Here is a 26,280-nt window from a genome sequence, read left to right as displayed (position 1 = left end):
ATGATATTTTAATTACTATACAGTGTAAACAGCTCCATTATTTCATTAAGATAGAAAATGGAACCAAATGAGATTTGTGGAGCTGTCAGAATCATTTTTGAAAAGTCTTTGCATGATTGAGAGTTATAAACTTGCGATTTTTTTCACTTCAGAAGAATTCATACCAGGGGGATTGGTTAAAGCTCTGTAGTAGTTGAATGGTGTCCCCAAGGAGAAATGTCCATGTCCCAATCCCTGGAACCTGTGAGTGATTCTCTTTGGAAAAAGGATCTTTAGTCATATAACTAAGTTATGGATTTTGAGATGAGATGATCCTGGATTATCCAGGTGAGACCTAAATCAAATGACAAATATCCTCATGAGAAACACACAGAGAAAAGGATGAAGTGATATGAGGAGGAAGGCAGAAATTGGAGTGATGTGTCTACAAGCCAAGAAATGCTGTAGGACACCTGGAGCCCATAGAAGCTAGGCAAAGCCAGGCTGAGACTGTCTGGTCTGGATTGTCCCTTAGCACTTTCAGAGGCCATACAGATGTGCATTCACCTTGTTTTCAGGCTTCTAGTCTCTCAAATAATAATTTACATTGGTTTAAGCTGCCAAAATTGAGGTGGTTAGCCCTAGGAAACTAATACAAGCTCATTGAGAGTTGTAAGATACCAAGGAACAAGACCATGGCTAGTGCCACAAGGGCAGATGCAGGACAATAATCAGGCTCATGCTCAGAGTTTCTTTGCAAAATCCAGGAAGTTTTATCTATAGGGTGTTTTATTCCAAAAGACATTGCTGATGAGGACATCCCGATGACATGCAGTTTGTATGTCTGTCTCCTCAAGTGGATCAGACTTCTAAAGGCCAAGAGCCTCCATTTCTTTCTTCAGATTTATTAGAAGACTACTGTATGCTCCACTCAGTGCTAGGTGCTGGGATAAGATGCTGAGTTGCATGTATTTCTTGCTTTTAAGATGCCAGCAGATATTGGATAATGTACCATGTTGTATTCCACTTATGAATGTCAGATGAAGGAAAAAAATGTGGAGAAAAACAGTTCAGAGGAGTAGACCTGTATTCAAATGATATGAACTTGAATAAGATACTTATTTCAATTTCCTTAACTGTAAAAGAAAATCATACCTTCTTTGTAGAGCTTAGGATGATTCGCATATGTATAAATCCATGCTATACATAAAGGTTATATTTGAAAATTCCACTAATGTTACTAATGAATAAGGGTCTAATGTTCCTAGAGAGTTTATACTTCACATTAAGGATATCTGGGTACTTTTCCCATGTCTTTTATTTCTTCTTTCATTTCATTTTCTCCAGCTTTCTATGTAGGTAGGGCAGGGATGATTTTTCAGATGGGCCAAAGTCTGTTGAGCAGGGCGGTGGAGCCAGACTAATAGCTAAGGCTTCCTGTCGCACAGACCCCGTGTTTACCTCACAGCCATGCTACTCACCTGCATTAAATAGCCCCCTCAAAGAAGTTGATTTAACTCCAAGATTTGGGGGAAAATACATCCTTCAAATATTCCGTCATCACAACTTCATTTCAAGGAATGTAATAATAATAATAATAATATCTAATAACTAATGCTTTTGTTCTAACCACTTTTAAAAAGGCATCTTATTTAGTTCTCACAACATTTCTAGGTAGGGCCTATCATGGTCAGCAGTGTATACGTTAAGGAACCAAGAAATGGAAATAGTTGGGAGATTTGCCCAAAGTTACACAATAAGCGGCAGAGCTGGGATCTGAACTAATGGCATCTAGCTCCAGGAGTTTCTATTTTATTCACTTTGTTATCAACATTTAGACTTCATTATGAATATTTTGATGACCCTAAGATGCCAGGGCTACAGTTGTTGTGTTCTGTGGTTTTCCATTATGGGAACAGGTTGAGGGAAGAACTTGGAGACAATTTCAGAAGCACTGTGCTGCATAAGTGCCATACAGAAATGATTTTTAAGGATCATTTTGTGTGTGTGTGTGTGTGTGTAAAGAGAGAGAGAGAGAGAGAGAGAGAGAGAGTGCACATGCAAAAGAGCAAGTATTTCAGTGTGTGCACTTTTAGCTTAATTAGAATAGGAAGACTATTAACAAGTTATTTTTAAATGCACCAAAGATCAGGAGGTATATTAGAATTAAATTACACTGTGAGACTGATTGGCAGGCCATGTTATGTGGGCAAGTTCGCAGCCTTATCTTTATGAGCATAGTTTGCAAAGTAGGCCTGAAAGGCATGGCCCCAAACCCATAGAGTGTGGAGCTATAATTATTCAAGTAAAAAAAGAAACTAATTAGAAATGTGATAAGCAATGATTAGGCAGCCTATTTCAGGAGGAAAATGAACAAAATGAGCAGATGCCAACTGTGGTGGCTTCAGCAGAAAAGGACAGGCACACTGTAGAAATGAAAATTCCCTGTCTGTCACCTTGGGAAGGGATTTCCCTCAGGACTGGACCATTAGCATGTCATTTGCATAGAAAGCTTAAAACAACAACAGTCACCACAAAATGGGAACTCTTGGGCACAAAGAGAACCTTGCATTCAAAAAATGTTGAATGGTGCAAGGGACTAGGTCCCTGCTGAGGGCACTTGGTGGCATACTGCCAGCTGGGAATGCTCCTGACCTTGCAGTAGCAAGAACTGAAATAACCCCAGCAGCACAGAGCCTGCAAGGGTGTCAGAGGACCTTGGCTCCTGTTTTGGCTGAAGCTCTTGGGCTTGAGCCCAGAGTCCTTGTGTGTTTGGTTTGAGGAATGACTTTCTTCCCCTGGGCTCCTGATGACCAAACCCACTTCTTCAGTACTAACAGCCTCTCCCTCCTCCATATTTTGAACTATTGAACCAGACCCTCAAGTCCCTCAGAGACTGCATATTGTTGTCTCTCATTCCAGCTTTATCTGGTGTTTGGGATAGAAATGTGAGTTCTGGAGTCCAACTGCTTCAGTTCAAATTCTGATGCTAGTAATTACCAGCCACAGGACTGTTAGCAAGACCTTGCTCTCTGCCTCAGTTTCCTCATCTATAAAATGGAAGTAAGACTACTTCCATAGGTTATTCATGAGGATTAATGCAGATAAAGAAAGCCAAGCAGAGAATAATGCATGGTGCTTACCAAGTACCCAGGAAAATGTTAGCAACTGATATGAACGTGCTTCCCTTGGTGGATCTCTCGTCTGCAATCATTCATAGTCACATCTCCTATAATTGCCACAAATATGTGCCATTATCTACTTAGTCTATTTTAAAAAATCAATTCAATTTTTTCACTTGGTCACATTTTAGGCAATAATAGTTGTGAAAGCCCAGGCTTAATGTGTTAATAGGTTTTTCTAATACAGTTTAAAATCAAAACAGACAAACTAAAATAATGTTTTTAAAGTCTGGCACATTCTGAAATCATCTCAGATACCAGTATACATTTCGCACATTAAGAAACACAGTCTGCACCCCTTGCCTCACTCTCTCCCAATCATTCTTTCAGCGAGCACTTAAACAATTCTTATCAGGTCAGTGGAGAGAAAACTGAGCCATAGAGATGAACAAGCCCTTCCCAGGCTCTCACGGAGCAAACAGAGCCATAGAGGACGGAGGTAAGAATGTCAATCATGTGTGTCCATGGAGGAGTGGGGCATTTCCTCATGGAGTGAGGTTTTATCCTGCTGGACAGGCCAGTTCCTTAAAAGAAGCTAGTATCTCAGCTGTTACAAATTCCAGTTCCAGGGCAACTTAGCTTTGCGTCCGGATTCTACTTTGGGAGACCCTGAGCTCCTTGCCTGAGTTCTCTGATAATGTAATTTCTCAACTGCAAAATGGGTCATAGCACCATCTCACTCAGTTAGTGGAGGATTAAATCTAACACCATGGTAAATAGTGAATAAGCACTCTCTCTCATTCCTATCCCATAGCATGTAAAATGTGTCTATTTTCCTATGTTATTGATGCTAAGATTTATCTCAAAATCTGCCTCTTTGAAAAAGGAGCACTTGGTATTTCCTAAACCAGCTTAGTATTGCCCAAAATGTATTGAAGGCTTTCCAGATTTAAGATGCAACTCTAAAGTCTTGCATGTATTCCTTATCACAAGGGTACATTGTGTATATAATAATGCTTATAAAATCCATTTTAAACATGATAAACTGAGGCACCGAGAGGTTGTGCAATTTGACTGGATTGCACAGTTACTAAATGGAAGAGCAAGTAACCACTAAAACTAGTAACCATTAAGTTGCTACTAGCTAAAACAAGGCTATAAGTAACCCCCACTGTAGGACCACATCATCTAGCTCAGTGATTCTTGGCTGAGAGGGATTTGTTTTCCAGGGATGCTTGGCAACGTCTGCAGACATTTTTGGTGCCCAAGAGCTATGGGGTAAACATTACTGGAGTCTAGTGGGTAGAGACCAGGGATTCTGCCAATCTCCCTACAATGCACAAGACAGCCTCCCTCTCCCCAACAAAGGCTTATTCTAGCCCAAATATCAGCAGTACAATGGGTGAGAAACCCTGGTGTAAGCACTGCTGCATTGGTTATGAAGAGTCCAGTCAATAACTCAACCACAAGCAACCACAAAAATCTCTCATTGTAAGACAGACAGTTTGAAGTTCAGGCAGAAAATCTCATCCACTTGGTCAGACAATAACCTGGAGTCAACTTCCTAAGGCGCATTCTTCTTCCCATTCAGATAAGACAAAACATACGAGATGCAACATCTGGGAAAAAAGCTCATCTCATGACAGCTGTCAAGAAGACAGACAATGGCCTGATGGTGAGCAGGATGGAGAAAAGAGAAGCAGGCACAAACTCTGGGAAGCTGTGGAAAAAGGCAAATCTAGGAGGAGAACACAGGTCCTGTGGGCTTGTAGAGCGACACTGGCCAGTACACAAGGATAAGGATCAGGCCAGTAGCAGCTGCTTCATCTAGTATTAGTGAGTTCTGCTTCATCTAGTATTAGTGAGCTTCTGTGACTGTTTTGTTTATTTATTTAAAGAAAACTGAGATGGACAGTGGAAGACAATAAATATGGAAAAGTTGGAGAGGACTTTTCTGATGACGCTTTATTTATAAATCACAAAATCATCCAATGAGCCAAATAGGTTTCACTACCAGGAAGAGAAACAGGAGGCAGGATGCTCACCTGAGTATTTGGGCTTTATTCAATTCTAATAAACATTTTATTTATATAAAAGACAAACAATGCATAGAATGAAAATAAGTGCTTGAGACTTTTGATATAAAAGAGTATCTAGCATTCACATTCCTATTTTAATACATGAGTATAGCTGAAGTGTTCCATAGAAGAATAAAACTTTTCCCTTTAAGTATAGTAGTGAATGAAAGTCAGTATGTTTAGGAACTACAGAATGTTATTCCTTGGTCTTTTTCTGGTATAAGAGAAATAAACAAAACAAGCCACAGTATCATCTGATACTACGTTCCAGTTTATGATGCTGATGACCTGGATGTGGTAACACTCTTAAATCTTGGCATATCCCACGGATGGACCAGTATTCTAGAAATTCACCACTAGAGGTCAATGAGCAACAACGATTGGGATGGCATCGGCAAGACCTAAGGTGCAAGTGGAATTTCTGGGTGCCTCCATGATATTGCAGCCAGGTTGTCCTTAACTGAGCCCACCCACCTGGAACAGGGTGCCTAGAAGGTACATCCCCAATTCAGCGTGTACCCTAAAACCTCAACGAGATAAGGGTTTCCACAATCCAAACAGAGTTCATTTGCTCTCAGTTCCTCTCTAATATTCCTATTTGGCTGAAAATAAGTAGCTTCAAAAACATGTTTTAAAAAAGAGATTGTTACTTGCAGCATTAACACTTGTTTGTGGATTAACAAGTTTCCTATGGAGTATTAAAGCTCATTCTTTGCTCAGGTCCACGTGGACCCAGGTTTTCCTAACTGCAAATGGGATTCTTAGACCCCACATTCAAGTCCTCAAGAATAATTTCTGCAAAGGGTTGAAGGCTGGTGTGATGCAGAGAGCAGTTATCACGAGAAAATTTCCTGGAGTAAGGAGCTTCCCTCCTTAATGCAGAAGGAAAAAAAAACTTTTAACACAGAAGCAAAAGAAAGACTTCTGTTAACCAGGACCACATAAAGGAGACCCCCTTTAGTCCAGTAAAAGCTTCAAATCTTAATACCAGAAAAGATAGTCAAAACCCTGTTATGTAGGGACAGAAGGACAGCTTGAATGCATACTCCTTATAAGGGATCTTAATTAGGGGCAGGTTTGAAAACTAGGGTGCATGTGTGGGAAGTGGAACAGTGGAAAGCACAAATGTTTACAGTGAGAAGAGAAGCAGCTTTTTAAGTGAGTCCACACCTTCTTTCTGTAAATGATGAGGACTGGCGAAAACTGGAAACCTTACCTGGGATCCAAATTTTTCTGCAAATATTTTTTAAAAAGTGGCTCAACTTTTCAAAATGCTCTGTTGGCCAAATGAAACGTATGTTCAGAGTGCCTGAGGACACCATCCTGACAGCAACAGTGTTGGGGAGTTGAGATCCTTTCTAGACCAGAATGTGCTAGAGCATTCGGGAGCCAAGAAAAATGAAACCTATTGGTGTTTGCATAGAAAGCCAGGGACTCAAGCCCAGTGTGACCAAAAAAAAAAAAAAAAAAAAAAAAAAAAAAAAAAAAAAAAAGAGCCCTAGAGTTGGGGATCTTGTTTTTGTTTTGCTTTAAAGAAAGGATAAAATTTGGGAATGGACAAGAGTAGCCCAAGTGTAGGGGGAAGATTAACAAAGAAGAAATACCTTATTAGTAGGCGGTGTGGCAATATCCTGGGTGGGAAGAAATTTGTTCTTGTTTTCTGCAGCCTGTGAAAGATGGGGATAACCTTTAAAGTATTATAGGGGTCTGAGTATTTGACCCCTATAATATTAGGTTGTGAGGAAGGAGGTTCAAAATCAGTTGCAGGTTTTGGCTGCCAATCAAAAAGTCCAGGAGAAAATCGGCACACAGGATCCCCAGGAACACTGATCCCCAAACACAGTGCAAGTGTATACTCAGCTCCAGGACCAGAAGAGAACTCTCGTGTGGGGAATATTTATTGCAAAAGCAAGTGCAACGTGGCCAAAGCAGGCTTGGAGACACGGGTCCTCTCTCCTAATGCAAAGCTCCCCAAGTGGAGAGTCAGAGAACCATCGCCTGTGTGATTGTCAAGTGCCAATGCTGTCATGGATCCTTCCTTCTCTGCTCGGTTCTGGAGCTCTACAATAAAACCAGTTTCCTGGGAATATTTGATCTTTTTCCTCGTCTCTTTTCAGAGTATGGCTATAGATATAGATATAGACATATATGGATATATATATATATATATATATATAAAACATAGCTATTCCATATTTATATACAGGCATTAATAAAGTGCAAATGTTATTGGCTATTGTAAAAATCAATCTCATTTCCTGAGGAAGTGCTAACACAGCTTATCCTATGACAACGTCAAAGGCATAGAATGCTCTCTGTCACCCACTCCCGGACGCCGCTGCTTTTCTGCTCATCCACAGCTCATAGGGAGGGAGCGACGCCCTTGGTTTTCCTGGAAGCATCCGTCCAGGGGCAGCTTCCTGCTGCCTCTGTTCTTTGGTGAGAGGGGCAGCCTCTTTGGACTTGGCCCAGCCTGCCCTGCTCCAGTCGAGCTATTTGGTAGTGTTCAGTGAGCCGTCTTCTGGAATCTTCTCCTCAGAGCAGCTCCTCCCCGAGAGTCTGTCCAGGTGCTCCAGCTCACTGAAGCGCTCGGCCACACACTGGGCGGTGAGCCGGGCCTCGGGGTCGTGGTCCCAGCACTCAGTCAGCGTCTCGCACACCATTTGGATGCCCTAGAGGGGGAGAGGAAAGGGTCAAAGATGACCATCAGTGGGTGGGGGCTGTGGAACTAACAGTGATACATCATTTACCAGGTTCTGAGTTCAGATTGAGGCTGACTCTTGATGTTGTATGTCTTGTGGGTTTTGGCAAATTTGTAATGACATGTATCTGCCATTATCGTATGACATGGTGCAAGTTCTCTGCACGCCCCCACTTCCCTGTGCTCCCTCTCTCCCTCCTTTCCTTGCCTTTTTTTAGGAGGGTGGGGTGGGATGGGTACCGAGGATTAAACTCAGGGGCACTCGACCACTGAGCCACATCCTCAGCCTTATTTTATATTTTATTTAGAAACAGGGTCTCACTGAGTTTCTAAGCGCCTCGCTGCCAACCCAAAAGGCTTTGAACCCAGGATCCTCCTGCCTCAGCCTCCTGAACCACTGGGATTACAAGTGTGCCTCACTGCACTCAGTTCCCTTGCCTTTTATTGTCTATAGTTTTTATACCTGGATCATTTGTACCTTTCTATTGTAACAGGGCCAATACCCCAGGCCAGAGTGGTGGACAGACAGACATTAGCCTCCTTTCATTTGTAAAGTCTGTGACTCAGTAGCAGCTTCCAAGAGCTGTCAAGGATGACCTCTGTGGATATCAGGCTGGACCTGGTGATACCGCTGTCTTTGTATGTCAGAGGTACTTGACTGTAAGCTACTTCGTAGGGTCCACTGTACCACCCTGATCCAATAAGCCCATTCAGGAAATGCTGGCCAGGAATGTGGTGAGAGTTTTCTCTCACTGGCTTAACTTTTATTTTGGATTGCTAGTGTTTTTGTCACCATCTCAAGTTCTTTCTTTAAAAAAAAAAAGCAGGTAGGAGTTAAACAGGCTGACAGACAGAAATAAAAAGAGTTCTTCCCACATAGAGGGTCAATATTGCCATTGATGATCTCTCCCATAGGTGGCTGGAGTGGGACACATACCTTCACACTGTCTTGGATTGCTGGCATATGCTTTCCAATACCAGCAACTTTCCCAACACACCTAGGAATCCCTCTCTCCCTCCCTACCCCATGAGTTCTTGATGTTGAATTAATTGCATAATTCACCTAATTGACGGTATTGATTGATGGCCCTGTTAAGAGTAGAGTGTTATTGTTGGTACTCGGTAACATTTATTTTATTCTGACACTGTAATTACAGGCAGTAAATTAAATTAAATATTAAGCATTAACTTGAAATCAATAGGGCAACAAATCTCATTAAGAGAAAAAAATGTATTATGCAAATTCTTTCCAGAATTTTATCATCATGAATAATGGCTTCATTATAAGAAATGTACAACAGAGGAGGTAACGGGGTTTGAAAGGAACATACCACTCCAGTACCTTCTGACTTTAGAGTTTATGCAAACAGTCTTGCATTTTTAGAGTCGGAGACAATTCTCCTGAAGCCCCAGAGAAACCCCTGACCCTCCACACTCTTGACTTATTTCCATCTGTCCTCTGCTGGGACTCTGGGCCAGGACTGGCTCAGACCAGGCTTCCTGCTCCATTTGTCTTCCCGATTACGCCTGATTTGTTGTTTCTGTTTCTTATCTGAATTTGCCTTGCCCTTAGGAAAACCTTAGGTGACATAGCCTCGCCTTTATGGATGACTTTATGGATGACGGAATCCATCCAAAGGAGGTCATTCCAAAGGAGGTGGTCAAGGGTTTTGCTTGGTAAAAGAACTGCTTTGTCAGTGAGCCCGGGGGTGGAGGGGAGGGGCGGTATTTTTCTCTCTTATTCTTCACCAAGGGCCCTTTCGTGGGTGTATCAGACATAGGGCCAGTTATCTTTCATTCACAACCTATGGTTGTCTCCTTGTTCTTTGATAACTGCCCTCAATTGCACCCCAAGCAAAGAATTTTGACAAGCCTCCTGGGAAGTCCAGACTATGGCCTGCTAGGGGAAGTCTTAGCTTTTAGTTCCTTTTTTTTTTTTTTTTTTTTTTTGGTGGTACAGGGGATTGAACTCAGGGGCCCTCGACCACTGAGCCACATTCTCAACTCTATTTAGAGACAGGGTCTCACTGAGTTGCTTTAGCACCTCGCTTTTGCTGAGGCTGGCTTTGAACTCATGATCCTCCTGCCTCAGGCTCCAGAGCTATTAGAATTATAGGCGTGTACCACCAAGCCTGGAACTTAGCTTCTATTTCTTCTTTTTTTCTTTCTTTCTTTCTTTTTAACTAACAAAGATGACCTATTTAAAAAAAATACTTTTTTTTTAGTTGTAGAGGAACACAATACCTTTTTTAAAAACTTTCTTTATTTATTTTTATGTAATGCTAAGGATCGAACCCAGTGCCTCACACATGCTAGGCAAGTGCTCTACCACTGAGCCAGCCCCAAGCTTCTATTTCTTAAAAAGAAAAATTAAGAAGCCATTAGGATGTTCCCAACACACAGGCCTCCCCCTCTTTCCCTGGCATTTTCCTCTTCTTTGCCTTCCTGCATCCTCAGTGGCAAGCCAGCCCCTTTTCCCCAGGCGTGCGCACATGAGCCTCTCCCAGCTCTGCAGGCCCAGCCTGCAAACACCTACTCGTGGCCCCTGCACACCACAGCCCCTTCTCAGCCCAGCTGCCTGACAACCCTGGTTGTTTTGCAATCATTAAGTATTTCTTTCCGGAGCTGAAGAATCCCAGAGGAAATGACTTGGAACCCAGAGGGATTGAGACATAAACTCCTGATATGAAGGCATGAGAGTGAACAGCAGAGGCTGCAAGCAAACATTTTAACTCAGAACCAAGGGGGCCTGGAAAATGCGACAAATGCTCTTCAAATGGTTACTTGTGAGCTCTCGGAATGCTGTGTATATCTGCTGCTTGCAACTTAAAATAGGATCACCAACTGTATTGAAATGTCTTTTTAAACAAATTGAAGAGGGTTATAGGACACAAGGGGACCTGCCTTCTGATTTAAGCCCAATATCCCAGAATTCTCTCTAAGTGAGTAAGAGGTTCCTTTGGATGACTCTTATTCGCTTTTCAACGCTGTCACTCCTTACCTGGTGATTGAGCCAGAAGCTGGGGATTTCTGGTCGTCCTCGGTCTCTCAACACATTGTCCTTCATGCTCTCAACACAGGGGTGCTCCCGCACTTTGGAACCGAAGGGAGGCTCGTAGTCTTTCACTTCTGTGAAGCAAGAAGCAGACACAGGTCAACTGAGCATTGTGTGTGTGACCTGGGGATATGAGCACGTAGACATGCTGGGCTGGAGGGGCAGCACGAGGCACTGAGAGTCACAATCCATATGTAAATACTCTAAGAGTGATTTTTAGTAGTAGTGGATTAAAATAAGAAGAAAAGAGTGGCTGTGAAGGATCCTGGGAAATACTCAACCAATGACGGCTGAGTACCTTCCATGTGACACAGAACTAGTGGCTGGCAACAGAATGGATGGAGAACCAGGCGGATAACGCCACACAGGTTACATTTTAATGCATTTAAATCTAATTCTCAGTGGGATGATATTACCCCAAAGGGATGGAATTGGTTCTTGGGAGGCAGGGAAACCATACATATTGCAATGGTTTGTAGTCCTCTAGAGGCCCACAGTACACAGACTTAATAAGTATTGCTGAACTTCATGAGGGCTATCCAGCCATACAAAGGCATGGAGTTCAGATACATGCTCCAATCTGGATGGAACTTAAAGGCATGAGGCTAAAGGAAATAAGACCAATGCAAAAGGACAGATGTCATATGATTCCCCTTCTGGGAGGTACTTTGATGCAATAATTTACATTATTCCACCAAAGCTCACGCTGAAATTGAGTTGTTATCGTGAGGTATTAAGAGTGAGACCTTTAAGAGGCGATCAAGTCAGGAGAGCTCTGCCTTCATGGATAGAGTAAACCTTCCGGGGATTAATTGATAGGTGGATTAATCCATTTGAAGAGTGGGTCTGTTATAAAAGACAGATTGGCCCTGTCTCTTGTTTGTGCCCCTCTTGCCACATGTGCTGCCTTGGGACTCTGCAGAGTCCCTGCCAGTAAGAGGGTGCCATACTCTTGGACCTCTCTCTCTCCAGAACCAAGAGTCAAAATAAATCTCTTTCCTTTCTAAATGACCCAGGTATTTTGTTATAGTAACAGAAAAGTGACTAAGATATTTGAATAGGCAAATGAGTAAGAAAAGAAAAAGTAGAGTGGTGGCTGTCCAGGGATTTGGGGACAGGAAGGAGGAGAGGAGTATGGGAAGGTGGAGTTCACACTGATGGATAAGAAGCTTTCAGTTGGGGAAGATGAAGACTTATAGAAATAGGGGAACACTGGCACAACATTGTGAATGTACTTAAAAATGGCTAAAAATGTTCAATATGGCAACGTTTAAGTTATGTGTATTTCTCACATGGGAAAAAAGCATAGGATGATGAGGGAAAATTGTCTACAAAGGCTCTTTATGATAGGAATAATGAATAAAAGGTTGAAAAAATACTATCTTGATGGGTTAACACAGGGACATATTATATCAGCATTAACAAAAGTTTAGAAGGTAATTTTCTTTCAATTACATGCTGTGACGAAAACAACAGGATGACATGGCCCTACACTGGGTCTGCAGGTTTCAGCTTTGGTCAACTTCCTCACTCGAGCTTCCTGGAGCCTCCCCCAGGTCTCCCTGGCTAGATGTCCTGGGCTCAGCCTGACTTCCACATGTATCAGCTTTACCTATGATCACTGTTCATTTGTCTCTCACACGGTGAGCGATCAAGAGAAAAATCCCTTTCTATCTATTCCTAGTGCCTGTGGCAAGGGGCGTCCTTCCAACGAGAGCTCTCAAGGAGCACTTTAGTGAGTGAGTGAATGGGTGAGTGAATCTCAGGTCCTGTCCACAGTGGCAGTGCATAAACTCCAGGCGAACCGTAAAACGACACACTAATTTAAAAGAAAGAGCAGATCAATACACATATCCATGAAGCACAGGACAATTTACAAGACAGAAGACACTCCTGGACTAAAACATGACTGAGCTGGATGGGAACGGTGGGCTGAATGCTGCATTTTTCACAAAGTAAGATCCTTGGCTTTTAGCTAAAAATGAATGAATGAATGAAGAACGAACGAATAAATAAAAGAAAGAAAAGGAAAAAAAATAAAATCACTTCTAACTAAAGTAAAGTTATTGAGTAAAACTTTCAACAATTTGCCTTTCCAGGTGGAGAACTGAAGAAGCTTCATAACAAAATGACATTTTGCAAAGGAATAGCTAATTTATTTATTTGCTTTTTTTTTTTTTTTTTTGCTTTGCTTTGTTATGTTCTTTCTTTTGCTTCCCAGAACCCTACTTGCATATTTATCATCTTCAGCTTCACCCAAATAGAAGGGCTGCCAGGATATTTTCTTTTTTTTTTTTCTTTTTCTTTCTTTTTTTTTTTTTTAATACTTTGAAATACAGGAACATTTGGGGTGAAAGCCTCCTGTCACATCGAGACAAATGCGATCCACCGTTCTATTCTGTATGTCTGCTTTTGATTTCAAGTGCCCAAGTACTTCAGGCACACTGCTCCAGGAGTGAGATCTGAATTTTGATCTGCATACTATTTACTTCTTTCTTCCATTCCCTATCTTCCATCGAACTTATAAATTCCTAAGCCCCAAGATAGAGGCCGAGTTTTGTGTCTTTGCTGTACACGGAACTGGCATTCAATAAATGAGCTGGCTTGAATTCAAGCAGAAGCGAGAAGTGAGGATCGGAGCTGCTTCTCTTCTGTAAAATGTGTGGACTGAAAGACCTCCATGTTCCCTTCCAGATTTATCTCACAACCCAAACTAATCAAATTAGATAATAGCTCTGCTAGGATGTCTATAATATTAATTGCCCCTTGGATATTGTTGTCAGTTTACAGCCTATCTCCAGTGGTTTTGGCTCTTTTAGCAGCTGTGGCTGGTGCCGATGCCCTTTCCCAAGTCAAGAGCACCAGTCCCCAGCAGCCAAAAGTATTGGGTCATGAGGGCTCACATCTTCACTTCCAAAAGATTGTCGTGGGCTGATGGGAACTGTGCAGCCTGGAGATTCCTGGACATGCCTGACTTATCCCAGGGGCAGCCTGTAGCCAATGACAAATTAATGTGGAAGTTCAACAGTCCAACCGTCTTGTTCTCAGGATAAATCTGTGGTGCAATTCACAACTGCAGAGCTTCCTGTGAGATCAGGCTGAGACTGCACCTCCCTCCAAATCACAAGTCTACCTAACTGCTTCCTCTGCCCTTTTTTGCTTCTCTTACTTCCTTCTCCTGAGATCTTATCCTCAATAAATATCACACAAATGCAAGAAGTAATCTCTCCTTTCTCCCTAGGCCTACATCTCAGTTGAACTGCACCATCTGACCATGGGGGAAGCCTTGTACCCTTTCTTAAGAAACTGTAAGTACTGAACCAGGAGGAGGATCTGGAATTGCACACCATATGATGTTACTCTGACGAAGCTCCTTTGCTTTTTTTAGGAAGATTTTATGCTGTTTCCCTTCCACCAACAAGGTCAAAGAGTTATTTATCCCTCAAGCATCAACAATTCCCAGACTTGTGCTCAGAAGGGACAGAGCAGAAGAAGACCACAAGCAGGGGAAGAACCAAACCCAGCTGTCAATCTCACAACTCATAGTTTTTTTTTTTTTTTTTTTTGTACCAGGGATTGAACTCAGGGGCACTCAAGCACTGAGCCACATCCTCAGCTCTATTTTGTATTTTATTTAGAGACAGGGAATCACTGTGTTGCTTAGCACCTTGCTTTTGCTGAGGCTGGCTTTGAACTTTCAATCCTCCCGCCTCAGCCTCCCAAGCTGCTGGGATTACAGGCATGCGCCACCACACCTGGCATAACTGATAGTCTTTAAGAACAAAGAAAAAGTTACCATGGTGGAGATCATAACCCAGGGCTAGTTTATTTCCCTTCAAGTTCTAATCTTGAAAGTCACTATATAAACCACAGCATTTATTTTAATTTCATAAGTTCTGTGTGGACCAAAGCAGACTTCCATGGGAAATGAGACAAAAAGGTACTAGGCGTATTTTTTTTTACGTAAAGAAAAAGTAATGACTATTTTTAGAGGAAGAAGAAACAAAGGCAATTATCCTTTCCCAGAGCAAGGAGATATATAACTAGGCTACTTCCTACTTCTCCTAAACCCTTGGAAAGTTGTGAGATTCCCCAGTATTCCAAAGGGATGCCTTCTTTGACTTGCAGGAGATATTATAGGGAGGGGGGTGAAGGGTAGTCAGGAAAGTGCTGGTGATGGGACGGTGCCCTTGAGCTATACTGGGAGTACCTATGAATCTTCTGCCTCTAAGTTTAAAATAGAAAAGTCTGGTGCAAAATAGGGCTGAGAATGTGGCTCAGTGGTCAATTGCCCCTTTCAATCCCTGCTAACCATCCCCCCAAAAAGTCTGGTGTGATCACCATTTGACCCAAAATGGTATATTCCCATCTCTTGATATAAAAAGGGTTTTTCAGGTTGTAGGTGGGGATGGGGATTTGAAGTATGTGCATGTGTTAAGTCAACCTTTCTTCAATCTCAGAGATGTCATATTTATATATTTCCAAAACAGCTAATACACATTTACTTTTTTTTCTTATTGTGGATTTTTGCAACTCATCTTTCTTTGTTCATTTCAACCATTTTGAATGTCCTACCCACACCCCTACTTTTTTTTCTCATGCCCACAGTGTGTACCAAGTAGACTCAGCTGTGTACACAGCTGCCTCCCTGTCAACATCTTGGAGACCTGCTCTGGGCAGTCAGGCAAAGGAGCTTATTTCCACTGTCACAGCTACTGAGGCAATGCCACTGGCCATTCTCAGGGCCTCCATGAGGATCTGGAGGATGTCCACTTACCCCATATCAGAGGCCATTCCCTCCTTGGGGGCATTTCCTAACTGATCCTCAATTCTTCTAACAACAAGCCAGTGGCCCAGCCCTCTGCAACTCCAGCTCTCTCCCCTGGATGCCCTGATGCTCCATCCACCCTAGCAAAGTGGCTAGCTCCAAAAAAATCTTATCATTTATTCCTACTTACTGATTTCATGTCAGTGCTTAAAATATTTTTGTTTTGGAAAATATATTTGATGAATATTATGACATCACTGAAGACTTACTGAGAAAAGTAAACCTCTCTCCCACTCTGAACCCCTAATTTCTTTCACAAAAGTAGCTTTGTTTGATTTAAATCTTTCCCTTCTTATTCATAAATAGGCACTTCCCAACCTATTTTTTTTTTTTTAATGAATGAGCAGGTCTTTCCCCTTCCATTCATGGAGGAGAGGCTTCGGTAAAACAAGAGTAGACATGGATTACAAGAAAAATGAACCTTGCTTGGGTGTTGTGAGCACATCACATTGCTATCAAAGTCACCAAACACCCACTTGCAGCTTCTGTGTCCTTATCATCTTGCAAATCTGAAATGAGCAGCACCTTCTGCAGGCCACTCTCAGAGAAGAACAGCTTTAGATGTCTCACAAGAAATGGGAGTTGCCTCTTGACAGGGGAAAACAAATGTTAAAGCTATTCAACACACTGTAGGGTATTCAGATAAGTCAGAGAAGGTGGAAGGAGTCTTCAGAGACGTGCTCCAGTACTCTTTGCTTCAGTCGAGAAGACAGAGGTCCAAAGAGCACACCAGATTCCGGGAAGAACACTTAGAACTGCACGTGGTGTTACTGTCACTCTGATGGAAGTACTTTGCCTTTTTAGGAAGCTTTTAGGCTTTCTCCTCTCCAAAGAGCATTTCAGAAAGTTCTTCTCCCGCAGTCAGAGCAAGCACAGCTGGGACAGTCCCCAGTGAAAACATGCCTGTGACAAATGTGACAAGTGTCTCTCCCTGCCCTGGTCAGGCATTCCCCACCATGTGACCTCAGGAAGGGCAACCTTATGAGATCTATCGGATGGTTGTGGTTTGAAAATTCTAAACAAGTCATGCACAAATAAAATAAAATAATAATAATTAGCAGTGACAAAAAAAAAAAAAAAAACAGCCCTCCCTTTAACTTCTTGTAATAAACCCAAACAATGTCCTTTCTGGGTTTGGATCCGTAGATGGGAGTTAGTGGTGGTGGTGGAGGTAGATGGTGCTGTGTAAGATGGCACCAGATCAGAGCACCGCGGGCAGTGGAGTTAATGAAATATATTCTAGAGTTCCTCTTTGCAGGTTTGATCTAAACATGCCCAACTTCTGAACTCCTTTCTGTGAAGAACAGCACAGCAAGTGACTTAAGGGGTGAGTGGATTTAGTCTAGAAAGTGTGCTCACCTATAATAATAATAAAAAATCTTTAAAAAAAATGGAACTGACTCTAAGCAAAAAAGCAGAGCTTACAGAGTAAAACTGAGTATAGCACTTTAAAACATGTTAGCACTATTCACCCTGAGAAGGGAAATTACTTTTGTCCTGGCTTTATCATAAACGAGGTAGGAGGACTTGGAAAAGAGGTGTCAAGATTTTGTAACCATAGTTAACAACAATGAGTCATCTATTTGGATGCAGAAAGCAGAGAGCATTTTGAATGCTCCCAACCCAAAGAAATAGTCAATGTTTGGGGTGAGAGGCCAATTACCTTGACCTGATCATGGCACACTCGTGTGTGTGTGTGTGTGTGTGTGTGTGTGTGTGTATCAGGGGTCATGAAAAAATTTTAAAATATATTTTAAAAAGACTTTGCACCACATTTTCTGAATCCACAAGGTGAGTAAAGTCACAGGTGCCTTTCCTCACTCCCAGTCAGTAGCAAGGGACACAGTGCTCCCTCTGCACTTGGTTTCTTTCTTGGGCTGGCTTGTGCCACGTGGGGCAGGCTGGGGGTGCTGGTGAGGCACTCCTCCACCTTGACCGGAGGAGTGCCTCTGCATCAAAGATGGACGGGAGGCGGAGGATAAACAGCAGTTTCCTGCGAGTCAGGTGGTCCGCGGCTGGTGCGCGTGCTTTGCTGCACGCATGCTTGCGCTGCAGTTGCCCACAGTGGGAACCGCCTGATAAGACACCCTGTCTTGGCTTCCTTCCCTTTCCTGACTCATTTCCTTATTCCCTTCCTGGCATTTCCTGTGATCTCTTCCCCAGTACACTTCTAACATTCATATTCTTTTTTTTTCCAGGGCATCCAACCCAAGGCAGATGCCTGCAGAGCAGAACCATTCCATGAAACCAAGCCCCAAAGACAGGTCTTTCTCCAAGCGCCTCAAACAACATCGCTTCCAAGAAACCTCTCTGTCTCTCTGCTGGAGAAGACCCCTGGTTCCCTTCTGTCTCTCTGCAGCTGCCTGGAGCTGCAGCCCGTTCTCTGGAGTGGCAGACCTTGCAGCTTTTTTTTTATTTTTCTCAGGACATTTCTCAGCTTCTCCAAAGGGAAACTAAGCTTGCCTCTCTCCCTGCAGTGCCTCGGCCCCCAGGAAGGCAGGTCTCTGGGCCAGCAGTGGCCTTCCTCCGCGTCAGCATCTGGTGCGCAGCTGTTGTTTTGACTGTAGTTTCGACTCTGCGGGGCAACAAAGCTGTTGACAGTTCTCCCCAAAGGAGCGCCCCTGAGTTTTCATGTTGGCTTTCCAAATGGCACGCCCTCTCCCTCCAAATCCAGCGAAATGAAATGGTTACATTGAGTTCTTCCCTGGGCCTTCTCTCCAACGCCTTCTTTCTTTTTGTTCTCTTTCCTCCGCCCCCTTTCTTTCACTGGTATTTTCTGTCCTTCTCACAGACTGTCACTACTAAGGAGCTGTTCTTGGAGTTGTTACCCCTCCTTAAATGCTTGCTCAGCTGGCTGCTGAGCCCAGGATTTGGAAGGCTGTGCTCCTGGGGGGCCATTCTGGCTGAGATGACACAAACGTTGTGCCTGCTGTATTCACCAACAGGGGCCCTGGGCCTGCCCTCTGAGCCTCCCACCCGCTTGCATGGACACCAAACAAATCGAAGGCCTGGACAGGCATTTTTCATGAAAGAAGAACGCCAGTGTCCAGGTTTGTCTTTGCAAGGAGGCCATCTCATGACTTTGCTCCTTTATAAAACAGGAACCAATCACCTCCTCCTGTGCTTTTCCTTCTTCAAACAACCCGGAAGACTTCATTTCTTGTTTTTTTTCCTTTGTCTTCTTTCCAATGATCCAAGTGTCCGAAATAACACCCTCTGTCCTTACCTGTCCCCTAAACCTACTTTATTTTTCTTTCTAAAATGAACCAAGGGATGAATGGGTAAATGTAGTATATCTACATAATGGAGTTTTATTCAGTGGTAATGAAAAATGAAATTATGTCATTTGCAGGAAAATGGATAGAACTAGAGACCATTACATTCAGCGAAAGAAGTCAATCTCAAAAGGTTAAAGAGTCATGTGTTTTCTCTCATATGTGGAAGCTAGAGAGGAAAAAGGAAAAGAAAGGTGGGTGGAAGGGATCTCATGAAAATCAAAGGGACATCAGCAGAGCAAAGAGACTAGGGGGTGAGAGGAGGCAAAGGAGGCGAGAAGTGCTGGGGAATGATATTGGCCAGATTGTTACATCGTGTGCACATATGAATGTGTAACAACAAATCCTATCATTACATACAAATATAATGCACCAATAAAATAATGTGAAAAAAAAAATAAAATTATCACACTCAGATAACTTTTCCTGTCATGTATCTATTTGTTCATTACCTGTCTTTCTAGAATACCATCACTGGACTCCCTGGCCCTTGGAGAAAAGCCTGTTTTGTTTTGTTTTGTTTTGAATAATGCCTGAGACACATTAGCTGCTCAATAAATATTTCTTGAGTGAAGTGAATGAATGAAGGAGTGAATGCATTGTCAGGGAAATAAGGATAAGGAAGTTATCTCAGATTTAAGGCACTGCGGGCTGGGACAAGCACAGGAATTATCAGCCTTGGTATTCTGCTAAGAGAGATTTGCCCAGAGGAGCCAGGAAAATCAATTGATACAGACTTTCAGAAGTGAGGCCATCAGCGAATGGTCCTCAAGTGTGTGATTGTCTCGCTCGATACACCCCGAAAGGCTTCATGTCAATGGCTGGGATGCCAGAGTAGCTCCGACTTCCCATCAGTAAAAATAATGACACTTGGAGCTATTTATTGGACATGTTCTCCACCAGCCAGGCTGGTTCTGCACCAGGATGGTTAGGATCTGTAGGCTACTGAGTCAGACAACAAGGCTTCAATTCCTGTTTTACAACTTTTCTACCTCTTGAAACCTCAATCTTTTCATCTGTGAAATGAGGCTTGTAACAGGACATGCCTCAAAGTATTTCTGGTAGATTAGGTGAGCTGTTACCTGAAGCAAGTGCTTAAGCCACAGTAATTATTACTCCCTTGTGACTTTTCTTCATCTGGATCAAACCTACCTCTACCAGGAAGCCTTTCTCTTTGGACCACTCTCTTCACTTATGACAACCCATCCATTGGGCTCCCTGGCAGAATTTCTTGCTAAACAGGGCAGGAGCAGTTGGCATCAAAATGCACGGTTACCATCTGTTTACACTTTCTACCCAGATAAGAGCCAGGCTTCTCTGGGTGCTGCAATATCTGTCTCACATTTACCCTTTACTTCCCTGTATGGAGGAGAAGCTGGCTGAGAAAGGAGCAACTCAAAAGGACAGCCCTGAGTCTCCCTAGCTCTTCCTTTAAGAATTGATCTAACTCTCACTGCCTGACCTGAACATCAGTTTCCTTCTATCTGGCCTGGGCATTCCATTCTCTGTTCTTACTGCTTTCCTTTTCTGTTGCTATTGTCAAAATTAAACAGCACCAGCCTATTAAAAAGCCCATTAAACCCAAGTGAGATGCACACATCTGTAATCCCAGCAGTTCGGGAGGCGGGGAGGCAGGAGATGGCAAGTTCAAAGCCAGCCTCAGCAATTTAGCAAGGTGCTAAGCAACTTAGCATGATCCTGTCTCAAAAATTTAAAAAGTAAAAAGGCTGGGGTTGTAGCTCAGTGGTTAAGTGCCTCTAGGTTCAATCCTCAGTATGAAAAAAAAAAAAAAAAAGTCTGTTTAATGTCAGGGAATAATATGAGCCAGGCCTAGAGGTGAGACCAAAGCATAATAAGAACAGAATAAGAACAGAATAAGAATAAGAACAGCTCCTGCAGGTGAGCCTAGAGAGGCAAGCAAGGGCCAGGCCTTAGCACACGTGAAACACTGGACTCAACCAGAAGAATAGAATGGAGTCACCAAAGGGCAGGAGAGAGGGTTTCAAACTCTTCTGTGACATTTTCTGCCCTAGAATAAACTGGAATGAACATTAGTTCATCTCTGTAGTGAAGTAAAGCATTGGTCAATATTTATCAGATAAAAGAAGTATACTCTTTTCCTTTGTTGAAATGCGATTCGCTGATGAAAAGTTGTGCTGTCTGTCACGTCCTAGGAATGAAGCCAAAGCTTCATCTCTCCCTCTTCCCAGCACCTTATACATTAAAATCTAACATCAGTTGTTAGTAAAGTAAGAGATGCCTGTGTGTGTGAATTTTTAAAAAGCACAAAAGGGGAGAAATCAAATTCTGTTTTCAATGGACTATGAACTTTTTGAGATCAAGCCTGTTCTTCCCTTTGTGATTCTATAAGGGCAAAAGAGAAGACAACACAGGGAGCCAAGGCTTGGAAGGAACATTTGTGCTCTGGCTTCACGTGCTTTCCAAGGGACTCTTGGATTGCAAAAGAAAAGTCTCTGAAATTAAGACTAGACAAAAAAAAAAAAAAAATCCTGTCCTTTTTTTTTAAATTGTTTTTATTTGTTCTAATTTTATGTTATGTCTTTAAGGTTTTCAAGATGTATCAAAAACAACAACAACAAAAAGCAATGAATCAATAATTAAAAACAAAAAGTAGAAATGCTTATGGAAGAAGGGGCCTGCTGTGTGAGATCACATATTTGAACAAGTAATGGCTTGTGTCAGGGTGAGAGTGAGGATGGGTAAATAGCCTTGGTGTCTGCAGCCTGGGTGGAGATGGGAGAAACAGGACTGTGGGCTCAAGATCAAACAAAATCAGAACCGGGATGGCCTCTTTCCGGTTCCCTAAATGCTGTCTGTTCTTATCCTAAAGGTTATAAAACTGTTTTTTTGAGACTAGCTGAACAAACCAGATCCTGTTCCTTCCTTAGGAAAACGTGTTTACACTGCATCCCTTTTTAGAAATCGTAAAAGTTGGAGGACTTGGTTCTTCCCTATTAGCCTAAATTCTTCCACACTCAGCAAATATCAACAGGAAAGGGCTTTAGTCATTGATAACAATGAAGGCAGGGAGCTCACGCAGGGCCTTAATAAGCTCCCTGTGCTGACAGAGGGAAAGAGAGTCACAGCCTCCAGCTCATGTTTTTAGAATCACAAGTTTTGAAAGCAATGCAGAAGATACTGGAATCTAGGTAAATTTATTCTGACAGAGACAACAGCATTGTCTCTGACACAGCTCATATCGGTCTAAAGATTCATTTTGGAACTGTCAAAGCTTTCAGGCAGAAAATTATTCTTAGTGGCTGAAACTTGGTTAAACAAATTTCACTGCACAAGGAAAACAAAGTTACTTTTGGAAGTGTCTTTGGGGAAGAAATCTCAGCAGGAAACCAGAAAATAACAGGGTCAAGCCAGGTAGGAAATAATGCCTCCATGCTGGGGCCCAGCAAGGTGCAGGGAGGGAGGGGATGACCTGGACCCACTCTTGACATGTTCTGAAAGGGAGGAAAAATCAGAGCCAGCAAAGACACCAGATGAATTTGCCTTGGACAAAATGTCAGGTAGTTGGCCCTCTAACCAAAATGGTAGCAATTTGAACAACAACATAGATAATGCCACTATTGGATAATCATAGAATGAAATTAACGTTCATAATTCCAAGATGGTATAAATACATAGTTAATGAAAAATGACAAGGGGTGGTGAGAGAAGGGACAGATCTTCTTTAAAGTAGAATACCTATTAATAAATGAAGGAATAAGAAAAAAGAAAATCTGCATTAGCTAAGTATTGCAGCAATAATTGTTGAAAGCAAGAATTATTGATGGATCTTCAAGTTAGCGTACAAAAGGAAAAGGTCTGAAGTATCTTTACTAAACAGGGTTTAATATCTTTAGAAACAGGTCAGAGTATCTTGCCATGAGGTATGTATTAATTACAAATGAAATAATGGCATCTTTACAGGGGAGAAACGTGGTAGATACAACTTTAACAAAGGGGTCAGATTTAACTTCTGCCACTGGTGATGTTGTGCCCCCTGACATGATGCAACCAGAAGGACCCAACATCATATCTATAGTTATCTCTTTGCCCAGGATTCATATGACTATCTGATCATGAGAAAACATCGAGAAACCCAAAGTGTGAGACAGTCTATAAAGTGACTGGTCTAAACTGTTCACAAAAGCCAAGGTCATAAAAAACAGATAAGTTGAGGTAAAGGACACTACAGAGGCACCCAGGTTACAGCAATGTGTGTCCCCAACTGGATCCTGTTCCAGAAAAGGACATTATTCCTAGAGTAAGGTCTATAATTAACAGCAGGATACCAATGTTAATTTCCTATTTTTGATAACTGCATACTATGGTTTGGGTTAGATGTTAACATTAGGGGAAGTTGAGTCAGTAGCAGATGGGAACTCTTTGTGCTATTTTTTCATTTATTCTCTAAGTCTAAAATTATTACAAAATAAAAAGTTAAAAATAAAATTAATGCCAGGCATGGTGGCACACACCTGTAAGCCCAGCGATTCAGGAGGCTGAGGCAGGAGGGATCATAAGTTCAAGGCCAATCTCAACAAATTAGCCAGGCCCTAAGCAATTTGGTGAGACCCTGTCTTAAATTTAAAATTAAAAAGGGCTGGAGATATGGCTCAGTGGTTAAGCACCCCTGGGTTCAATCCCATTATTAAATATATATATATATAATAAATTTAACTTGACTTTATTTGGCCGCCAGCCAGGGCAAGGCTGGGGTATACACATTTCTCAGGTGATACCCAAGACCTTGATGAAAATTACTGAGAAGAGAATCAGCAAAGCGTATAGCTATGCAGACATCTGCCATTCTCACCTACTAGATGATCAGGGGACAATACTTCCCAAAACAATGGGCTTACCCCTGCATCCCAAGCAATGCCCATCCTTATCTACATTCTCATGGTCAAGAGCAGTCAAGGTCACTGACAACAGAAAGGACTCAGATTCAGATTGCAACTTGTGAAGGAATTGGGAAAGCCATGAGAGAATGCTCAAGAAAGGAAAGGAAGTGCTGAACTTAGGGGAAAAAAGAGAAGGTCAGCCAGATCACCAGGGGCTTACCTAGGAAAAGCAGGAGAAAAGTCAGTCTCCTAATCAGTCTTGGAGGCCTAGCCAGCCAAAGGATACATTCCTCAGTACCCCCAACATCAACAACAGTATTATGTCTATCTAAGTCAATTTTTAGTTCAATCTTTTTTCCAGACCTTGCAATTAAAAAAAAAAACAAAAAACTTTCCAATATAAAAAGAAACAAAAGCCAGATGCTAATCTGAATATTATCTATTTAATAATGACAAATAATTCTTCTCCATATTAGTGCTCATCTCCTGCTAGATATTAAAATATTTGTGGAGTGATGCATCAAGAGAAAAGTAACTATACAAAACCTTATTGAAGGAGTTGCAAAGTTTTATGTTCCAAACATGGCTTTCTGTTTAGCATGATTTCAAATGGTTTTGGAAATGACTGTGTGCTAGCAGAACTCAACTAGCTATTATTGTGGAGCTAACCACTTAGTGGCGAAGCCCTGGAACCAGGGTTGAAGCAAATAACATCACATCATTCTGAAGGCTGGTCCACCACAGCCCCATGATAGATAGTGGTCCATACATACCTCCCACCGCGTTACAGCGAGATGTCATTTCCCAGAGCACCAGAGCCATGGAGTAGACATCGGTCTGCTTAAAGGACTCAACATTCTCCAAATTCATCCTGGATTCTAGGACTTCTGGGGCCATGTATCTTGCAGTTCCCACCTAAAGCAAAAATAAACATTGAGACCTGTCAGTGAAGCCCAAGTGCATCATTATTTCCACAGTGTAGAAATGCTTGTCCCTCAAGGTCACAGATGATTTTTAAAAGAAACACAATGCTGTTTTAGATAAAGAGAACAGCACAGAAAGATATGGCATATATGGTTATTTTTAAAAATAGATGTTCTCTCCCTGAAAACCCTTTAAAGACTATAAACAAAGCTTGCCAAAATAAGGAAGTGCCAAAGCTCAGAGCTGCCTTAGTTAGCCCTGTGATATATGTCAACACATTATTCAATGACATCCTTACAGAGATAACCTTAGAGACAGCATCTGTGATATTTTAGATGTTTACTTTTGCTTTTGTAAATTCAATAATTTTTCATTTTTGTAACTCCAAGGCTCATGATAAAAAATAATTGCCATCAGTTTTGATCACTGAGGATGATTTTAATCTCTGTCTACCCCATGGCACATTCCAGTGTGCCAAGGATGTAGTATAATTTCATAAATCTCAAAAAAATCAAAATTGTATGAAAATATCTCCACCATAAAAGACCAAACCTGAATTCCATTATAATTGTTGTGGGTGTGTCTTATAAATTATACTTTGATTTAGACCTGCAATGATCTCTACAACTTGAGAACATGCAAACATGGAGCCCACAAGCCAAAGGAAAAAATATTTCTAGGGAAAAAAAATTTCAAAAAATCAATGTTTGATTTGAGACTGAAATATGTACAGCCTGATTAATGCCAATTACCTTATTGCCCCAAGGATCTAAGGAAGGCCCAGTAATTTGCTATCATCATTTCAAGGAATGCTCCTTATTAGTGTATATTAGAAGGAATTTTTCTCTTTAACAAATCCTTGCATGACTCATTACCATAGCCCACCAATCTGTTTATGTTTCGGCGTGTTTACCTCAACACTGCCTTGCTGCCATGGACACAGAGCACTCCCTTAGCAGGAACCGCTCACTACAGAAGCAGGCCCTACCACCAGGCTGGGCCAGAGAAAGTAATGATAATCCTGATGGGCTACAATGAGTGACAACATGGAGCCCACCATTCACAAAGGATGTCCAGATAATTCTTAATCACTCCCACTTTTTGGGCTCCTTGGCCAAAATAGATTTCCATTTTAATCTGTGAGAGTGCTTCCTAAGTGGAATTGTTCATTCACTCACCAAAAGCTTATAGGTCCGTTTCACTTTCAAGGCACTATGCTGGATGTCTTGGGTGATCACATAGATATGGATCTAGATGTCAGGGAGACTGCCTTCTAGAATCTAGAAACCAGTATAACTACCAGTAGTATAGAGTTACAGGGGGCCAAGTACAACTAAAAGAGAGGTCAAGAACAGAGTTCAATGCCAACAGTGCTCCAAGCCAAGAAAAATATTTGCAGATGGAAAAGAAATGAAGATTGACTTGAAGAAAAAATGTTTACCCTGAATAGGGAAAGATC

General features: G+C 42.0%; 1 protein-coding gene across 2 annotated transcripts in view; it reads right to left on the bottom strand.

Moving 5' to 3' along the window:
- Nucleotides 1-5,066: 5,066 nt before the first annotated feature.
- Tgfbr2 (transforming growth factor beta receptor 2) overlaps nt 5,067-26,280 on the bottom strand; it is an 84,165-nt gene continuing 62,951 nt past the window's right edge. For both annotated transcript variants that reach the window (XM_026405944.2, XM_026405951.2), the window contains 3 exons: nt 24,671-24,812; nt 10,882-11,009; nt 5,067-7,851 (listed from right to left, as the gene is read on the bottom strand). In XM_026405944.2, coding sequence (XP_026261729.1) covers nt 7,672-7,851; nt 10,882-11,009; nt 24,671-24,812 — 450 coding nt within the window. In that variant the 3' untranslated portion in view covers nt 5,067-7,671. The remainder of the gene's footprint in view (nt 7,852-10,881; nt 11,010-24,670; nt 24,813-26,280) is intronic.

Source organism: Urocitellus parryii, chromosome 3 (genome assembly GCF_045843805.1).
Source record: "Urocitellus parryii isolate mUroPar1 chromosome 3, mUroPar1.hap1, whole genome shotgun sequence".
NCBI classification, from domain to species: Eukaryota; Metazoa; Chordata; class Mammalia; order Rodentia; family Sciuridae; genus Urocitellus; species Urocitellus parryii.
This window is presented reverse-complemented; position numbering and strand designations above follow the sequence as displayed.